The 20,927-nt window shown below is 38.7% G+C and overlaps 1 protein-coding gene across 1 annotated transcript; it reads right to left on the bottom strand.

Moving 5' to 3' along the window:
- Window positions 1–59: 59 nt before the first annotated feature.
- On the bottom strand, window positions 60–10,513 carry LOC137619668 (perlucin-like protein). Its single transcript, XM_068349910.1, has 4 exons — window positions 10,371–10,513; window positions 8,981–9,175; window positions 5,567–5,627; window positions 60–334 (listed from the first exon to the last, which is right to left on the bottom strand). Exons 1-4 carry the CDS (start codon window positions 10,423–10,425, stop codon window positions 163–165), a joined length of 483 nt encoding a protein of 160 aa, XP_068206011.1. The 5' UTR covers window positions 10,426–10,513; the 3' UTR covers window positions 60–162.
- Between the last annotated feature and the right edge of the window lie 10,414 nt (window positions 10,514–20,927).

Genomic DNA, 20,927 nt, shown 5'->3' with positions numbered 1-20,927 from the left:
TAAATGTTTTTTTCCATCAAGATTTAAGTAGGATTTTTGTAAGATTTAAGAGAAAATAATTCAGTGTAAATTCTTTATTGATTCAGTGCATTGTAATTATACAGCCTTCAACATTGAAATCTCCCAAAATTTATGGAAAATTGATGATCAAAATTTATAAGTCTATTTATTATATCTGCAAATGCCACTATATAGAGCATCACATTTGACGTCTACCCAATAATAGGCATTAGCTTTTTGCATGATGGCACAGTTCTCAACACTGGCACCATCTGGGTTATTGCCAAGCCAGTAAGGTGCTCCCAATCGCACCGCTACGTTGTTCTTCACAAACCTGTGCGGAAAGAAAAAGAACTGCATTAGGTTTTTATGCTTGGCAAAATAAGAAAAATAAAATTTTTTAATTGTTTTGTGAAAAGAAATCCGATCGTTGATCAGCGTACCCTTCAACCTAGTTGGGATATTCTCTTAATTCCGTTCGGGGTCCAGGCCCAGCATACCATTTCAGGAGGGGACTGTCTTCTGAGGTGCTCGTCAAGACTTTCCCCCCGTGAGGTCTGGCGATGACATTGCTAGGTAGACGGTGCTTGTTCGTTGAAGGTCGTGCTCATTCATGAGTGCAATGAACCTGGAGAGGCTTCCGTGGCTCCTGTTGGCACCCTTCGATGATATGACTACCCTTGAGTTCACTTCAGTCTAGCCAGTTGAACGAAGTCCTGCCGTCCTCACACTTGGCAAAGGAGATCTCAAGTGCCTCAGGGTGTGAACACATTTTATCCTTCCTACAGGACTGAAAAGGCAAACTATAGTCCATTTCTTTTAGCGATGCATATTTGTACTGACTCGTAGCGGTGCCCTTTTAGCTCGGAAAAGTTTCCGGATCGCTGATTGGTTGGACAAGATAATTCTAACCAATCAGCGATCCGGAAACTTTTCCCAGCTAAAAGGGCACCGCCGCGAGTCGGTGCAAATATGCATCGCTAAAAGAAATGGACTATAGTTAGTTTAGCCTTAGGAAATCAGGAATAAAGATCAAGTTGCTCATTACTCTGCTTACTGTCAAACACATTGGCCAAAAGGGTTGCCTTTTCCTTTGGACAGTGAGTGACAGGCATCTGGTTTAAGTAAATGAAATTACACCAAAGAGAGCTGTATCAAGAGTAGCCCACCATTTATGTTCCTATGTTTTACTGGAAAGGGTGGTTAAATTTTATTCCTTTTCAGGTGAAGCATCAACTCTGTGCAACAGCTCTTAATTAACTAAAGCTATTCAAAGTCTCTGATCTGTCACCCTTCTTAAGATGATAAAACCTTCTGGTTCTCCAAATAAGCGCATCTACAATCATCATTGAACCAGGGTTTGAATTTCCTCTATTGACAGCTGATCAACCAAGGATTGATTATGACATATCTCAGTTTTATCCTTGTGGCCAACAGATGGTAACAAGACAAGTGGCATACCATTCTGTGAACATGATTTATTGAAGCTCATAAGGGAACTACTCTTGGCACATCTTTCCAAAGAGGGTTTCTTTTGCCCAGATTGTGGACTCCCTTCTCATTCTCTTCACCCAGAGAATAACCTCTTGGTTATAGTGGAAAAGGCTACTGCTCAGCTTTAATAAAGTTTTCCAGCCGAGAAACATGAACTTGCACCTCGGGGTAGTTGCCTATGACCAGGAGGAACTTAAGCCAGCCATGGCCACCTTGCGCCCTGAAGTAAGATGCGACAAGTTTAGGTTTTTTGTATGCCCCATACGAGCCTTTGAAATGAGCATTGAAAAAGATTTGACTTGACATCCTATATGTCACCAATCACTACGAAGGATGGAAGGAGACCTTTTTTAATTTGTTCCGAGTTTATGATCAATAGCCAGCTGCCCATGAAACCAAATTCAAGTTCTCCATCTCTTCCCAAGGAACTTAGGAATGACTGACTTCTCTATCCTGCAAGTGCTCCACGGCTATCTTAAAGAGGACTCGGTGCTACAGGCTTGAACTTTGAACACTTTTTGAAGCACTGGCAGGATAAGAGAAAATAAACTAGAACTCTTCTTCCAAGCTTTGTGAGACCATTACTTGCCCCTAGACCCACCGGCATAAGAATTGCAGATCCAATTTGGGTACGGGCTCACGAAGTTAGGGATAAAGGATAACCCTTGGCACTTGAGAAGAATTGTCAGTGGTTTAGATATTTACACAGAAATTTGCTACACAGACTCTCTTACTTTCTACAGCCTACAGGAATATACCCACAAGTCCTGTGGCGGTTCCTTAACAGGTTGTGTAGCTGACAGAGAACCTCGTGGGACAAGATGCAGGTGTTGACATAAGCCTAGAAAACACGGTAAAATGACTGGTCCTCTACTCTCTTCTTTGCTCTTGCAGTGCAGCAGTAGGGATATATGCTGGACCAGATATCAGATGCAGGAAAGCTTCATAACCAAGCAACTTTTCTTTTCAGACAAGATTTGTCCATAAGTATCTCTCCCATCCACCAAGACAAGGGGAAGAATGCCATAAGTATCTCTCCCATCCACCAAGACAAGGGGAAGAATGGACAAAATATATACAACCAATTCTCATGTGCATACATTCAGACAACAGATCTTACACAAGGTAATAGATTCTCCAGTAACTGTCTGCCAGTCCAGCTGGTGACATCTCTATACTCAGGATGTTAAGAGATTGACAGGAAGCATCTTCTACTCTCCTATAATGGATCAGGTGCTCTGACATTTCCTGGGAAATTTAAGCCAGTGAGATTTTGGCTAAGGATGAGTCTTCTTTTTAAAGAAGAGGGGTTGGTATTCATGATAGAACAAATAAAAAATGTTTAAGTAATTTGTCTTTTCCTTACTATACAAACCCGAGTCCTAGGACTAGGGTCAAAAGAGATAGTACCTGACAAGAGGCTTTTCTCCGTTACCTGTCGGCTACCTCATTAAACTTCAATTTGGGTTTATATATTTATGGAAAATCATGTTACTTTAATATTTGTGAAATTTCTGACAGAAAAAACCATTACAACGCAAGCACTCGTCTATCCTACAACTAAATAAAAATTAGATAATATTCCTAACAGAAGAAACATTAACTAGATAAGCATTCGGCTATTAAGAAAAAAAAAAGATATGATTCCTGACAAGAAACCTTGATAATGCATCCACTCAGCTATCACATAACTAGAAAAAAATATCCTGAAAAGATAAGATTCCAGACAAAAGAAACCTTAACTGGACAAGAATTCTGCTATTCCATAACTAGGGAAAATATCCTGAAAAGATAAGATTCCTGACAAAAGAAACCTTAACTGGACAAGAATTTGGCTATTCCATAACTAGGAAAAATATCCTGAAAAGATAAGATTCCTGACAAAAGAAACCTTAACTGGACAAGAATTCTGCTATTCCATAACTAGAAAAATATCTTGAAAAGATAAGATTCCTGACAAAAGAAACCTTAACTGGACAAGAATTTGGCTATTCCATAACTAGGAAAAATATCCTGAAAAGATAAGATTCCTGACAAAAGAAACCTTAACTGGACAAGAATTCTGCTATTCCATAACTAGAAAAATATCTTGAAAAGATAAGATTCCTGACAGAAGAAAACTTAACTGGACAAGAATTCTGCTATTCCATAACTAGGAAAAATATCCTGAAAAGATAAGATTCCTGACAGAGGAAACCTAGAAAACATAGCACTTGGCTACCCCTTAACTAGAAAAAAATTATCCTGAGAAAATAACATTCCTGATAGAAGAAACTTTAATAACACATCCACTCTGCTATCACGTAACTAGAAAAAAATCCTGAAAAGATAAGATTCCTGACAGAAGAAACCTTGAAAACATAAGCACTCAACTATCTCATAACTAGAAAGATATCTTTAAAAAGATAAGATTTCTAACAAGAAACCTTGAAAACATTCAATCCACTACTGTTTCTTCTACCTAAAATATACAAAATATCCAGAAAGATAAGATTTCTGCCAGAAGAAACCTTGATAACTCACGCACTCAATTATCCCATAACTGAAAATTAAAAGACTTCCTGAAAAAGATCAGATTTCTGACGGAAGAAACCTTGAGAGGACAAACACTGCTATCCAATAAAAAAAGATGCTATGAAAAGATTAGATTCCTGGCAGAAGAAACCTTAACAAACCCTATAAAATAAAGGATGACAAATTCAAGAATAATAAAATTCTGACCTAAACATTTACCTTACAGATTAAACTGGGAAGTATTTGTGACTGTTTATGTACAAAAATAAAAGAAACATTCATGAGTGGTTATTTACAATAATTTAACAATCAGTGACTTAATGTTGGCCTTTTCTCTACTAGGCAACATTTCAAGAACTAAATCCCTAGTATGCATAATTAATAACTATTATTATAAGTAAACACAATATATTGATAATATAAATACACTGACCATTCACATTAGTTCCCTTAAAAGATAATCACAACTAATTTTCTTACTATCAGTGTGGGCAAATTTCTTATCAGTAACAGGTGATATATCCCAGGGAAAATTGCTCAAGATATAGACAGACACTTTATGAAATCATTAAATTGCATAATTTACAAGAGCTATTGAATGAAAAAAAAATTATGAACTTGCAGTTTAATGTAACTAATATTTGAGCTAGCTCTTTTACCAATGATTATGCAAGAGTTGACTCCTTTACTAAAGCTTATAACTGAGTAAAGGTATAAAATAAGTATGGGCAAGGTTCACATGCATTGTCACATATGATGTGTCTCATGTGATATCTCAAAATGTGGGAAGGTCTAACTCAGGGGTATTATTTAATTGGAAGATAATTATAATGGCTAGAAACTTCATCTCAAAAAAAAAAAAAAAAAAAAAAAAAAAAAAAAAAAAAAAAAAAAAAAAAAAAAAAAAAAATCCGGTTATATTTGTCTAAAATTAAAATTATGAAATAAAAGGCTTTCCCATCATGGTTAAGTTCTGTACTACAGTATATTAAAATGAAATACAAAGCACTCAAAAGCTTTTTTTTCCATTTCATCATTTCAGTGTTACTACAATGATATGATATGATATGAGTGGACTGTCTTTTTGTCTCACAATAAAAGTGTTGTAGATGAAAATTTGCTTCTGTACAGAGATTAAAGTACATTTGTTAAAAATATATGAAAGGCTTCAAATTTCTCAGAATTCTGTGTCCTTTGTCCTTGAAATCTAATTAATCAATTCTTATACAAAACTTAGTTCATACGCTATAGTAAAAAAGGTCCCTTTGCCTCCTGCCATTGGGCAAAACATGATCGTTCTTTAAATGATAAAATTGATATCAATATATTTTGAAAGTCACTTTTGAAAACTTTAAGAGTACCACTTAGAATTATGATACCTATGCTGGTAATTCTTTTATAAAAGGATAAGTACTTGTGTTATGGCAACCTACTGACTGGATATCTAGATAATTTATGATAGCTTACTGAATGGGAAAATAGTAGAGACCAATTAAACAGGTAATCCACATGTTAAATCAAATCCATACTTATGAAACTTGATCATTTTATTACTTACTTCCAGTCTCCTTCATGTCCCTCGTCAGTGATGCCCAACCAGAAATCATGCTCATTCAGTTCTACAGGGAATGGAAAGATCGTTTTAATGCAATACTAATGGTACTAGATTAATGGTTGTAATTAATTTGATCATTTCATAAGAACTCAGTAGAAGCATCATAGTACCTTGAAATTTTGTCATTAGAAGAAATCTGCAGCTGCAAAAAAATGCATATTATACAATATATATATTTTATCATCGCCATCTTCCGTAGGTAGGCCACTGCAGGACAAAGGCTTTAGACACTTCCTTCCACTCGCATCTCTTTATGGCCTTACTATGCCAGTATATACCCGGAAATTTTCTTAGCTTATCAATCCATCATCTTCCCTTGTTTCTCCTGCTTCATTTGCAATCTCCAAGGACCCATTCTTTTACTCTTAATATCCATCTAATATTTGTCATTCTCATTACAAGTCCTCCCCAAGTCCATTTCTTTTTCTTACATGTTAGAATATCCTTTTCCTTTGTTTGATCTCATATCCATGTTGCTCTTTTTTCTGTCTCTTAGTGTTAATCCCATCATTATTCTTGCCATAGCTCTTTGAGTTGTAACTAGCTTATGTTCTAAGGTTTCAGTAAGGCTCCAAGTTTCTGATGTATGCAGGTATATAGAGTATGACAAATCACAATGTATGGCATTTATAGACTATGAGAAAGCTTTTAATTTTGTCAAAACTTCAGCAGTAATGAAATCCCTTCAAAGATAAGAAATAGTTAAATCTTAAGTTAGAACACCTGAAGATATCTATACAGGAAGTACAGCAATCCTAAAACTACATGAAGATAGAAAGAATTAGACAGGGAAACTCCATCTCTCCTTAATTATTCACAGCATGCCTAGAAGCTTTTAAAATTTAGATTGGGAAAATGTAGGAATTAACATTAATAGGGAATACCTTAACAGCTTAAGATTCGCAGATGACATATAGTATTTCCATTTAGTGAATCATGAGAGGACTTACAAAAGACGATAGAAGATTTGAATAGAGAAAGCAGAAATGTACGACTGAAAATGAATATGCGTAAAACTACAATATTCAATGAAAATGTAGAAACAACCAGTAAAGGTTTATGAAAGAACCTCTAAAGACTGTTAATAAATATACATACTTAGGACAAACAGTTAAGTGTTCCTCCAGAAAATGAGACTTAAATTAAAAGAAAGATAAGCATGGGAAGGAAAGCTTTTGGTAAACAAAATGAGAATATGCATAGTAAAATATCACTTTCTCTAAAAAGAAAATTATTTAATGATATAGTCCAACCAGTTTTCACTTATGTATCCAAAACTTGGAGCCTTACTAAAGCCTTAGAACATAAGAAAGCTACGGAAAGAATAATGATGGGAATAACACTAAGAGACAGGAAAAGAGCAACATGCATACAAGAGCAAACTAAAATAGAGGATATTCTAACATGTAAGGAAAAATAAATGGACATGGGCAGGACATATAATGAGAATGACAGATAATATATAGAGATTCAGAATAAGAGTTGGTCCATAGATATTACAAAAGAAGCAGGGAAAATGAAGAGAAGACGATGGATTGCCGAACTAAGAAAGTTTGCAGGTGTGGACTGGCATAGAAAGACCATAAACAGATGTAAGTGGAAGGACATGTCTGAAGACTTTATTCTGCAGTGGACTAATAATGGCTGATGATGATGATAATACATATACATATGAGGCATTCTGTTTATTACTTCCAATCTGGAATAACTAAAACCAAAAAGCATAATTTTACTAAGAACATGAAAAGCTCATTACCTTGGTTTCATTCAAGTGAAATGCACACACACACACAATATATATATATATATATATATATATATATATATATATATATATATATATATATATATATATATATATATATGTATATATATATATATATATATATATATATATATATATATATATATATATATATATATATATATATGAGATTCTCACTACTTGTTACATTATTTTCAGCCTTGGTTTCATTTAACATTTACCTATCTATCTATCTATTCATATATATATATATATGTATATATATATATATATATATATATATATATATATATATATATATATATATATATATATATATATATATATAAGATTCTCACTACTTGTTACATTATTTTCAGCCTTGGTTTCATTTAACATCTATCTATCTATCTATCTACCTATCTATCTATATATATATATATATATATATATATATATATATATATATATATATATATATATATATATATATATATATATGTATATATATATATATATATATGTGTGTGTGTATATATATATATATATATATATATATATATATATATATATATATATATATATATATATATATATATTATATATATATACTGTATATATATATATATATATATATATATATATATATATATATATATATATATATATATATATATATATATATATATATATATATATATATATATATATATATATATATATATATATATATATATATATATATATATATTGTATGTTATAATGAAGTACTTTCACTTAAATGAAACCAAAGCAGAAAATAATGTAACAGGTATTGAGCATCTCACGTTCTTGCGTAAAATTATGCTTTTTGGGAGTTAGTTATTCCAGATTGTAAGTAATAAACATAATGACATCTTTATAGTACTAATCAATCAATTTATAAATGACATTAATCAATGAATCATTAATATCCACACTCAGAGCATACAGAATAAAAAACATATACAATACATATAAAAGTATTAGTTTTTTTACACTATTCGCTCTTAACCAACCTATATGTACAGAACTGATTATAATATGCATCTGCACATTACTGATCCTTCTATACAGGATGAAAAACAACAAATTGAAATGCACAAAAATAGAATATTAATTTTTTTTCAACTTACTGTTTTGATGCCTACCAGGGGAAGGCTCCAAAGAAAAGAAACATTTTTCACTCCAACATTTATACTTTAACTTGCACAGTAAAACTTTCAAAAGATTAATAGATTTAAACATTTACATGGGAGGCTCATCAGCAACATAATGGAAGCACTTGCAACACAGTCATTTACCCTTATATTACTCATTATTTTAAACAAATCAAAATCAATAAATTGCACACCAGTTTTTACACACCATTGACTAATCTGATCAAAATGAGAAGCAATAAATTAAACACCATCTTTGCAACAATAACCCTTCTTTTATTAATTAGCCATATCAGAAAATTATAGCAAACCAATTGTCATAGAAAAATATTTGCTAAACTATAACAGTATCTTTGGAACCTTTTCAGAACTTCAGAAATGGTATCTGTGTATAGAAGTTCTGTAATATGTTGTACAAAAAATTTGATTACTTACTGTTTTCATGAATATGATCCAGAAGAGCTCTGTAAAAGTCACAGTCATAGATATCATCTAGCCAAAGAAGCTCACCACTGTGTACTTTGCAATTATCTCTGATGGTGTTCATAGGTCCTTGTACCCAAGGGTCAATGAAGAGGCAACGTCCACCAACTTCTACATAAGGGTGAATGCACTCTACTGGATCCTGCCCTGTTACAAGCAAAAATAGTTTAGTGGCATCCGGTATATAATTATCAGAAATTTAGTCACAACCTAGCAAAACTACATGGAGGGAGTTGTTGGAAGGTGTAAAAAGACTTGTAAGACTTCAGGTTCAAATAAACATACTGTATTTTACAAACAGTAACCCCATAGGCCAAGATGCTGAGGAAGAAGAAATAAGGAGATACATCTTATATCTATTTTTATAAAGCTACTATCAATGATCAAAATCATCTGTACGTATCTGTAGTTTTTATTTGTGTTCCAGCCTCTATGTGGTCATTATGATGCAGGCTAACTAATCATCTGTGTCAAAGTACAAGAATTTCCATATGACTAATTAGGCTTTGTTAACTTATAATTATCCTAAAATTCAGACCACAACTAATTTCAGAGCTGTTAATTTGCATTAGACTAACTGGACATTAAAATTCAAAATATAGTATAGTATTCACATCTAGCTTAAAATAACACCTGCACCTAGCCAAGATAACTCACTTTATAACTGAATCTCTAGAAAGACTTATATAGAACACTGATCAAACTATAGAACTTGAATACTAATGACAAGGACACACTTTTAAAAGAGTATATGATGTGATAGAAAAATGTGACACTGTTCTGTACAATACCATAAAGGAAAAAAACATATCTTGCAACAAAATGTTAGAGTATAGGTACTTATAATCATGACTAATGATATGAAAAAAACAATATAATCTTCTACAACAGATGCTCGAGGAAATAAAATAATCATCAATAGATACATACATTATGTTGTGAATATATGCATACATAAAAAAATAAACTGCTAATCCCCATTAAACTATTTTGTAAGTTTTGAGTAATTTATCAACTATTGTCCAAACTGATATTCTAAGACCACATAGGATAAATTCTAATATGGTATGAGCCTGAAACTCTATAATTTCATATTACAGTATACAGTAGATGCCTTATAATATTAAAATTATATTGTAAATTGTTTTCCAGTATTATTTCACAGAGCTGCTAGAAAGACTGAAGGAAAGGAATTGTTCACTGATTTTAGCATTTTATTTTAAAATGATGTACAAAATGGGTTAAATATATTACAGGACTTTACTTTCAATAAATAAATGAACGTCTAAAATAAACAATTGTCCAGATGAAACATAAAAAAAACTTTTGCGTAACAACTCACCTTTGACTGAAGAAAGGGCAATAAGTGCTAAGAATAAAGCACCTCCGAACACCATTTTAACTGTTGAGCAAAAGAAAAGGGGAAGCGAACAAAAACTTTCAACCCTTTATATACATTGTAAGTCACACCTCTGAAAATTCCTATCTTATCTCTTGTTATTTTTGCTGTAATCGTGAGAGCCAGCAGATGCTCTCAATATCAGGAAAATAACATATGTTGAATATGAGAGTTGGACATATAAGCTGCTCTAATATTTTTCAGTAAATGTTGCATGAATAGAATTTAAACAAAATTAATTTCATATCCCTTAAGAAAATAAATACATCCATATTTTTAATCACACTTTATTGTAATCTATTATAAATGCACTGTAATTTGTTTAAATGTTATTACATAGGCAATTTAGTCTTGTCTTTGCAACAAAACCTTTGCTTTTCTGTCAAAAACTATAAATAACATATGTTCTATATAAGGGATTTTGACGTAGGAAAAATCTATTTCTGGACGAGAGACCCGTGCCGCCCAGTGAAATGCTCCTTTTACATCATTTCTCAGGTAAAAACTGCTATGAATTTACCAGAGAAAAATTTGTATAGGAATGCTAGGTTGAACCCAGCTCGCTCACCTTAATAAGGTGTCGGTATAATACTGGGGCGCGTGAATAAATCACAACCAGAGGCCTCGCACCATTTAGATATCTCCCGTCAATATCCCCGAACAGCGAGGTGCCGTTCAACATCCTACTACTACTAGCGATCCCACGCCAGTGACGTCACTCCTTATAGCACCCCAGATTGGGGCCCAATTAGGGAGGGACGGGTGGGTTCACTGGGCGACACGGGTCTCTCGCCCAGAAATAGATTTTTCCTACGTCAAAATCCCTTTTCTGGGCTCCGACCCGTGCCGCCCAGTGAAATCGTACCAGAGAATGGGGACCCAATATGGCTAACTACCTGAAGAGGGAATAACACAAAAATAACATAGTTGATGAGTTTTAATATAAAAAAAGAGGGATGTGGAAACCCGTAAAAATAGATCAACATGTATATGACAGTGATAAATAGAAATGGTAAACAATCAATAATGATACCCGTAGGTAAAATTCAACAGATATGAATAGTGGTAATCCAGCTTGGTAATAAAAAATGCAAAGGTAAAAATTCAATCATAGATATGAATATGAGCATGGTACAAAATCCCATCAGGGGATGATAGAGAGAACCAAGCAAAAGAAAATCCATAACAAAGGCTTAACATAAAATAAAATCAGCTCGGGGATTTCAAGAACAAGTGAAATCAAAAACAATTCGTGAAATTGATCAATGAACAATAAAATAATACACCATAAGGGTGTATGGTAAACAAAACAGGTAGGAACAACAGGTAAGCCAGGCAGGAGGGAAAGAGGACAGAGCAAGACGTTGTGATTAGGACTCAGTACCTTCAGGAGGAACTATATTCCCTGCAGCTACTGTGGCAAATCTAAGAGCTTCTAAAGGTTTTAGGTAGTGGCGCTTGAAAACTTTAGGGGACTTCCAACCCGTATATTTTGAGAGCTCATCAAATTTCATATGGTGGAAAAAATTAATTGAGGTAGCCACAGCTCGAATATCATGGACATGTGGGAATGATTCAGGATTAGCTTGTTTAATAAAATAAAGAATTTGTTGCCTGATTCCCTTAAGGGTAATAGTTCCTCCGTGTTCTCTAATAAATAAGGGCCCTGTGGTTGTAGTGGAAGTTCTACTTAAGTAGGATTTCAGGGCGGTAACTGGACACAGGGATGGACCCTGAGGAAGTGGAACAATCTTCCAGGGAGACCACCTGTTTTGGGGGTCCTCATTTTTAGCCAGGAAAACTTTGTTAGGGGAGAGAAGGACCTCACCCGAAGAGAGAAACTCTATATGACCTGGGTCTCTAGATAAGGCTGACAATTCTGAGATTCTGGAGCCAGAGGCGAGGCTCAAAAGAAAAAGTGACTTTCTTAATAATGCCATATAGTTACAGGATTCATTTGGGGTGTCAGAGGCTAGCTTAAGAACATCGTTCAAAAACCAGGAAACTGCGCTAGGGCGAGTTGAAGGTTTTAGTCTGGCACAAGCTCTCGGAATGGATGAGAAATATGAATCCATTAGATCAATGTCAAAACCAATGTGGAAGATCTTTTTCAAGGCTGACTTGATTGTAGTAATTGTATTGGCTGCCAGGCCTGATTCGAAGAGAGTTCTGAAGAATGTCACAGTTAAGTTCATCGTCATTTTCTCAACTTGGGAATCTTTCAAGAACTTAGCTAATTTCTTGACAGCTGAGTCATATTGACGGAGAGTAGATTCCCTTTTGTCAGATTCCAGGAAAATAGTATTCAAAGGATCGATGTTTGCACCTCGTTGGGCTGCGAACTTCATGAAGTCCATAAAGTTAGGGCATTCAGAATCCTTGAGGAAGCGAACACATTGCGAGTTTGTACTGTCTGTGTTAGCACCGGATTGGGAATCCGCCGGGGGCGGAGACCTAGTTCTAGCAACAAGGGGAACCAATTGCTCTTGGGCCAGTTGGGGGCTACGAGAGCCACTTGACCTTTGAAGGATCTGAGTTTGTGCAAAACTTTCAGCAGGAGATTCACCGGAGGAAACAGATAAATCGTCTTCCAGGTACTGTATTCCAATCGAGAATCATAGAGTCCGTGGCATAAGCCTGAGGGTCCAGGTTGGGGGCTACGTAACAATCTAGTTTGCGATTGGATTCCGTCGCAAACAGATCCCCCTGGAGACCCGGGACTTAAGATAGTATCCACTGGAAAGATCGATTGTCTAGTGACCATTCCGACTCTAGCGGAGTCGTCCGGGAAAGTGCGTCCGCTACCACATTCCGGACTCCTGCTAGATGGACTGCTGACAGGTGCCACTTGTGCAATGCCGCCATGGAGAAAATCTTCAACATGATGTGGTTTATTTGGGCCGATCTGGAGCCTCCTCTGTTGATGCAGTGTACTATGACTGCACTGTCAAGAACCAGTCTGATATAGAGATTCCTGGCTGGATTGAGACGTTTTAAAGTGAGGAAGACTGCCATGGCCTCTAGGACGTTGATGTGCATTTGTTGGAAGACCGGTGACCATAACCCTTGGACTTTCTTGTGTTGGGAGTAACCTCCCCACCTTGTTAAGGAGGCGTCTGTGTGAACGACGAGTCCCGGGACCGGATGTTGTAAGGGAACCGACTTGGAAAGATTCTTGATCTTCGTCCAAGGCTGCAGACTTTTTCTCAGGATTGGGGGAAGGCGAGCACATCTGTCTCGGCGTTTTGCGGTTGCTCTGGAGCGCCACACTCTGTTTATGTCCTTGAGTTTGGACCTTAGGACGATGTCTGTCATGGAGGCGAACTGTAAGGAACCTAGGATCCTCTCTTGGTTCCTTCTGGAGGTCAACTTTTCCCTGAAAAATTGTTTTATATTCCTCGCTATCTCCTTCCTTTTGGCTTTGGGGAGGCACAGCGTATGGGAGCACAGGTCCCATTGTAGTCCCAGCCATTGAAACTTGGTCTCCGGGACTAGGCGGGATTTCTCGAGGTTGACTTGGAATCCCAGTTGTCGAAGGAAGGTGAGGACTTTGTTCGTTGCTATGCGGCAATTCTGGGCATTGTCTGACCAGATTAGCCAATCGTCTAGATAGGCCACTACCTGATTCCCTGAGTTCAAAGCTCTTGAATTACTGTCTCTGCTAGTTTGGTGAAGATTCTGGGTGCTATGTTGAGCCCGAATGGCATCACTTTGAATGCGTAGGCTTGTTTGCCTAGCTTGAAGCCCAGAAAAGGACGAAAATGCCTTGCTATTGGAACGTGATAGTAGGCATTTGTAAGATCAATGGAGGTGGTGACGGCCCCACGGGGAAGTAAGGTCCGCACCTGCGAGACGGTAAGCATATGGAATTTGTCGCAACGAATGAAGGAATTTAAATGAGACAGGTCCAGGATTACTCTCCGTTTGTCTGAGCCTTTCTTTGGCACGCTGAACAAGCGTCCTTGAAATCTTAAGCGACGTATGCTTTGGATTGCATTCTTTAGTAGCAGATCTTTTGTGAAGGAACGTAGTTCTTCCGTTGGTAGTTGGTAATAGCTGTTCGGTGGAGAAGGTCCCTGTATCCAGCTCCACCCTAGGGCTTTTGAGATGATGCTGGAAGCCCAATCGCTGAACTTCCAATGGTCCCGAAATATGTACAATCTCCCTCCTACCTGCAGTTTCTCAATGGTTGGAGGATGATTTGCCTCCTCTGCTTCCGCGGGAAGACTTGCCTAGGTGGTAACCCCTTCCGCCACCTCGGGCACGAAAGGCACCCCTGGAACCCGTGACGCTGGTAGCCACGGAAAGAGCCCTGAGACTCATAAGTGGGGTTAAAGGCGGGGGAGAAGGAAGTCGAGGCGATCTGAGACTGAGGGACCAGGATGTATTGTTCTTGTTGTTGGCCCTTTGAGGTAGAAGGCTGGGACCTTGAGGAGCAGGTTGAACTGAGACCGGTTGAACCTATTGCAGAGGTTGCCTGAATTGGGAAGATTGGAAGGGCCTCAATCTCTTCCTACCTCGAATTGGAGTACTAGTAGGCTCATATTTCATCTTTGAAACCAGGCCCCACCTAACCTTGAGGTTTTGGTTGGCTCTAGCTGCCTCGCTAAGGACCGAGTTAACTAAATCCTCCAGGAAAAGATCCGGGGCCCCAGACTGGAGCTTTGATGAGCCTATTAGGTTCGTGCCTAATCGTGGCTTCGGATAGGACGTGTCGTTGACAACGGGTCCTGGCGTTTGCAAAATCATAGGCGTCAGCCATAAAGTTTTGCAAAAGCGACTTAGTGAGGACCTTAAGGAGGTCCTCCTCGTTGTAAGTGGCGACGGTCAATTCAGAAAGGGCAACTGAATTAAGGGATCTGCTGAATCTACACCTCGACTCATATTCCAATTTAATGAGAGACTCCGGGAGTTTGGGAAGCCGTTCGCTGAACTGCGTCGAGGCACAGTCCGGGCTCAACTTACCTACCGGAAGGTAGCTGGGGCGTTCCGCCAACATTCATTGTCTCCCGGAAAGAGAAGGGAGGTTAAGTTGGTCTCACTGAGTTGAGGTAAAGGCTTCTCTTCCTTGATAGCCTGAAAGACCGTCTCTATGATCTTGGTCGCACATGGGGTAGGGGTCTGGTCGTCGGCCACAAACATAGTACAAGAACTTTTGTAGGCCGTAATCATTGTGTTCAAGCACACGCGGACCAAGACAGACTGTGCCTGTTCTTTAGGAAAAATAACAGTTTCCTTTGGGACCTTATCCAATCGAATCAGAGCCTCTTCCGTGAGGCGAGCGTAGCCGGGGAAGGGGAATTCAAGACACGGCGGGTAGAATTCGTAATCCGCAAGAGGCCGGGTACCGAAACCTTCGATTGACAACATACCCTCCGAGAAGGGGGCATGCAATGCTAACCTCCAAGGGTTATTCTTATTGAAAGGAGGAAGCTTGGAGGCGTCGGGGATGGGGTATTGCTGTTGTGGCGGTGGCAGCCCCGAGCGCATGAGTCCCTGAACTAGGCTCTCCATAGAAGCTATTCTCTCTTGTGATTGCTGCGTATGAGACGATAGCATCGACTCAAAACGAGCAAACATTTTCTCGGAAAAATCCACCGGGTTAAATGATTCCGCCGGGGGGGAACAGGTGCCGGAACGGAGGCTACTCCGTGAGAGGTTGAGGGCACAGCAATTGGGTCTTGAGAGAATCTGGTGGAGGAAGATTTAGCCTTCGAAGCTGATGATTTCGAAGACTTGTGGTCTTTGGAAGACTTGTGGGTCTTATATAAAGGCTTACGATGAGCCTTCACCTTGGGGATAGCAGGCCGGGGACTGAGATCAGTCCCGGTTGTCCCCGGAAAACCTTGAAAAGAAGAGTGTTCTGAAGTAGAAGAGAAAGCCGGGCTAGGGAGAGGAATCTTAGCCCGGGAACCACCTGACTCACCTACGTCCCTACCTGCGTCGGGATCATCCAGAACCATGGGTTCCCCATCGAGGTTGAGGGTAGCGACGTCCTCAGTTAGGGTGCCGCCCATCTCTTCTTGGTCCGGGGCCAGAAGAAGGGATTCGATCCTCTCGATGATAGGATCCGCCAACTCTTTGGGGACCGCAGCTGAAGTTTTAGCAAGGGGGTAGAGACGGGAACACCATTCCTCAGAGAGGATATAAGGCTGTTTGGCCTTCACGTTGTGGGCGAACCCGCCAATCCATATCTTGAGGGTAGCCTGAGCTGTATCTTTTTCAAGTTGGAAGCTCTGAAAGAGAACAGACTATTAGCGAGGGATATTTGTGCCAAAGAAAAGTGGAGAAGTCCAAGGACTTCATAGACACGAAGTGAAAGGCATGCGGGAAGTCCAGAGGACTGTGGCCTTAAAAATAATAATCGTAGTTAATGTAAACCATCGAAATTAATCGTAATTCCCTACAAGTCTGTATTAATGAAAATGCACTCACCGAGTCAGATGTTAGAGTGGAGGTCATTGTGTAGCAGACTACACAGTTGTCCGGATGCCAAACAGCAAAGTCATCTACTTGGACAGAACAGTGGGCGTGCGAACGACACACGTCATGGCCGCAGGGTTGATGGAGGACAGCGGCACATGCCATCATCGCACAGCGTACAGTCTGTAAGATAAAAGATACATGAGTATCTTAAAGGAAAGCAAATTAGGGGCCCGGAGACCCCGGAGCTTAAAATATATATATATATATATCAATATCATGATATAAATGTTTTATATATAGCCTATACATCAAGTATCTTGAATGAAAGCAAATTAGGGGCCCGGGGGCCCCGGGTGCTTAAATTATATCAATATCATGATAAAGGGTTTTATTATGACTGTACAGTGATACCTCGGTAGTCGAACGACTCTATACTCGAACAATTCGGAGTTCGACCAAAATTTTCGAGAAATTTTTGCTGCGGTGCTCGACCAAAAATTCGGTACTCGACCAGCCGAACACGTGACGACCGCATGGGCTTTGTGATGATCGCGCCATCTCGGCCACTCTCGCTTGTTCGGGAAGCATCAGTTCTCTCGAGAGCGTCACTCAGACAACGCGCGATCAGCATTCGTTGTGATTTAGTGATTTTCAGTGCTTTTAATTGCTTTTTTAGCTTTCATAATGAGTCCCAAGAAAGTAATGAGTGTTAAGGGGAAGGAGAAGAGGAAAACAGTGCGAACAACGATCGAGTTGAAGAAGGAAATTATAGCGAAATATGAGAATGGTGTACGAGTGTCCGATTTAGCGGTAGAATACGGAATGGCGAAGTCGACCATTTCTACGTTTTTAAAGCATAAAGAAATGATTAAGAAGGCGAATGTTGCAACGGGAGTTACGGCGGTAACTAAGCAAAGGCCACAAGTGATTGAGGAGATGGAAAAGTTGCTTTTAATATTTATTAAAGAAAAACAGTTGGCCGGGGAAAGTGTTAGTGAAGCGTTCATTTGTGAAAAAGCGTTGCATATCTATGAAGAATTAGTGAAGAAAAGTCCGAGTACCAGTGAAAGTGATTCATTTACATTTAAAGCGAGCAGGGGTTGGTTTGAAAAGTTTCGTAATAGAACAGGTATTCATCGTGTTACTAGGCATGGGGAGGCAGCTAGTTCGGATCAAATTGCAGCCGATAAATACGTGGGGGAATTCGATCGGTACATAAATGAACAAAATTTGATCGCACAACAAGTCTTTAATTGTGATGAGACTGGGTTATTTTGGAAGAAAATGCCAGCCAATACGTACATTACCAAGGACGAGACGAAGATGCCAGGTCACAAGCCAATGAAAGATAGGCTAACATTGTTGCTGTGTGCAAATGCAAGTGGCGATTGCAAGATCAAACCCTTGTTAGTGTACCACTCGGACAACCCCCGGGTGTTCAAACGAAATAATATTTGTAAAAGTGCACTACCAGTTATGTGGCGCTCGAACACTAAATCTTGGGTCACAAGACAATTCTTTACTGAGTGGATAAACGAAGTGTTTGCCCCCCAGGTTAAGGCTTACCTCATTGAAAAGAGCTTGCCAATGAAATGTCTTCTGGTTATGGACAATGCTCCTGCACATCCTCCAGGTCTCGAGGATGACTTGAAAGAAGAATACAGCTTTATCAAAATCAAATTCTTGCCCCCCAATACTACTCCCATACTCCAGCCCATGGACCAACAGGTCATTTCAAACTTCAAAAAACTCTATACCAAGGCCCTTTTCAGAAAGTGTTTTGAAGTGACCAGTGACACGAAGTTGACCCTAAAGGAATTCTGGAAGGAACACTTCAGCATCCTCAACTCTGTTAACATGATTGACCAAGCTTGGCGAGGTGTGACCTATAGGACATTGAACTCTGCCTGGCGTAAGCTGTGGCCATCATGTGTCACAGAGAGGGAGTTTGAAGGTTTCCAACCAGAGGCGGGTCCAAGCACTGCTACCCCTGTAATTTCTGATGACACTGATGTCGTTGAGGAAATTGTTGTCATGGGCAGGAGTTTGGGGCTTGAGGTCGACAAGGATGATATTGATGAGCTTGTAGAAAGCCATTCTACCGAGTTGACTGTGGAGGAATTGTTGCACCTGCAACAACAACAGCAGCAGGATCTGATTGTGGAGCAGGAATCTTCAGAAGAGGATGAGGTAAGGGAGGATGTTCCAAGTTCTCTCATCAATGAAATTTGTTCCAAGTGGGCAGATGTGCAGGCTTTTGCTGAAAAATACCACCCAGAAATTGCAGTAGCAAACCGGGCAGTGCATATGTTTAATGATAGTGTCATGTATCATTTTCGAAGAATACTGCAGAGGAGGAAGAAACAATTAACAATAGACCAGTTTTTCACAAAAGAAAAGAAAGCTGCTACATCAAAGCCTGTTTCTCCTCCAAAGAAGAGACAAAGAAGAGAAGAAACCCCTGAAATAGATCTGCCCACCCTTTCATTGGAGAGAGAAACAACTCCTGAAGGAGAACTACCCCGCCACATCATGGAAGGGGACTCTCCTTCCAAGCAGTAACCTCCCCCTTCCATCCTCTCCACATCCATCCCTGTATGCCATCGAACCGCTGCTCAAAGGTATGTTCACTACAGTACAGAAAATGGTTTAAAATTGTTTTATTTTAGTACAGTAAATGGTTTAAAATTGTTTTATAGGATTTTCTGACCAATTTCATACACATTTAGATAATTATTGTTGTTTAGGTACACGTTTTATTAATATTTTGGGCCTGTTCGAGTGCTTGGGAACGGAATAGAATATATACCATTATTTCTTATGGGGAAAAAAAATTCGGTACTCGAACAAATCGGAGGTCGAACACGGATCTCGAACGGATTATGGTCGAGTACCGAGGTATCACTGTATTATGAATAAGAATAAGTCAGACCGTAACCGTGATCATATCAAAAGAGGGAAGGGAAGGTCGAGAACTAGGATCGTATATATAATATATATATGTAATTAATATATAAAGTTAATCCAAGTAATAATAAGTAACGTTGGCTCCGGAGGCTCAACTAAACAACTCGACCAGATGATAATGAATAAAAGCTACGTCCGGGGATCCCGTAATGAAAGTCTTTATATATATATATATCTATATGAGGTCCGTGAGGTGCGGAACACCATAGAGGGGTAAGGGATCTTTAATGGGTCCGTGAAGTGCGGGACCGAGAGGGAGTAGCACGTACAAAACAGAATAAAATAATATAACATGACAAGGTACCACGGACCGAGCAGAAAACTTCCCGTCGACCGTTGGCCAAACAAGCGACGGAAAGAAAACGACTACGACTGGGTAGAGTAGTACAAGAAGTGTATAATAATGTACGTTAATGTATAATAATAATAATAGCAAGCCTCACAGATCAACGGGAATCGCCCGTGCAAAGAGAGCGAAAGGCCCCGGGGGGGGGGGACATAACGCAACATAGTAACTCTAACTCGACATGGGAGAGAGAGAGGGAAGGTAACCCTGGGGTGGGGTATCGGGCGGGAGGGAGGCTAGGAGTGGGGCGATAGCAGGTATACCAACCTGCCAGACCCACGATTGATACGATCACGCGGAAAGACTAATAACACTATAATAAACATAACACATGGTAAAATAAGATAGGAAGGCATGCTGGATGATAATAATAATAAAAATAACGATACACCAATCGTAAAACAAACGAGGGAATGAACATGAGACAGGAAAAAAGTGAGCCTAACAGCGCTGGGAGTTAGGCAGGGCTACCAACATAATACAGAGTCAGTGAAGTGCTAACAAAATGAAAAACTAATATCTGACTCATGAAAGTCCCTCTAGCTAATGCAAGAAAAACGAATAACGTTAATAATGAGAAGCATGTCCGTGGCGTGCGAACGTAAAACAAAATAATGGAAATAGGAACGCCCGAAGGCGACCAGGCATGCCAACCTAACGAAAATACGCTAACGTATCGTAATAACAGGACATCAATATAATAAATTAATACAGTGTGTGAACCGTGGATACCCATAAAGTTCATAACGAGAAACAATCAG

The sequence above is a fragment of the Palaemon carinicauda genome, chromosome 26 (assembly GCF_036898095.1).
Source record: "Palaemon carinicauda isolate YSFRI2023 chromosome 26, ASM3689809v2, whole genome shotgun sequence".
NCBI classification, from domain to species: domain Eukaryota; kingdom Metazoa; phylum Arthropoda; class Malacostraca; order Decapoda; family Palaemonidae; genus Palaemon; species Palaemon carinicauda.
This window is presented reverse-complemented; position numbering and strand designations above follow the sequence as displayed.

Coding starts and splice junctions, on each gene's coding strand:
- LOC137619668 (XM_068349910.1), bottom strand. CDS start 10,425: ATGGTGTTCGGAGGTGCTTTATTCTTAGCACTTATTGCCCTTTCTTCA. Junction 5,628..8,980: donor GGATCATATTCATGAAAACA/GTAAGTAATCAA, acceptor CATTCCCTGTAG/AACTGAATGAGCATGATTTC. Junction 335..5,566: donor GGACATGAAGGAGACTGGAA/GTAAGTAATAAA, acceptor CTTTCCGCACAG/GTTTGTGAAGAACAACGTAG.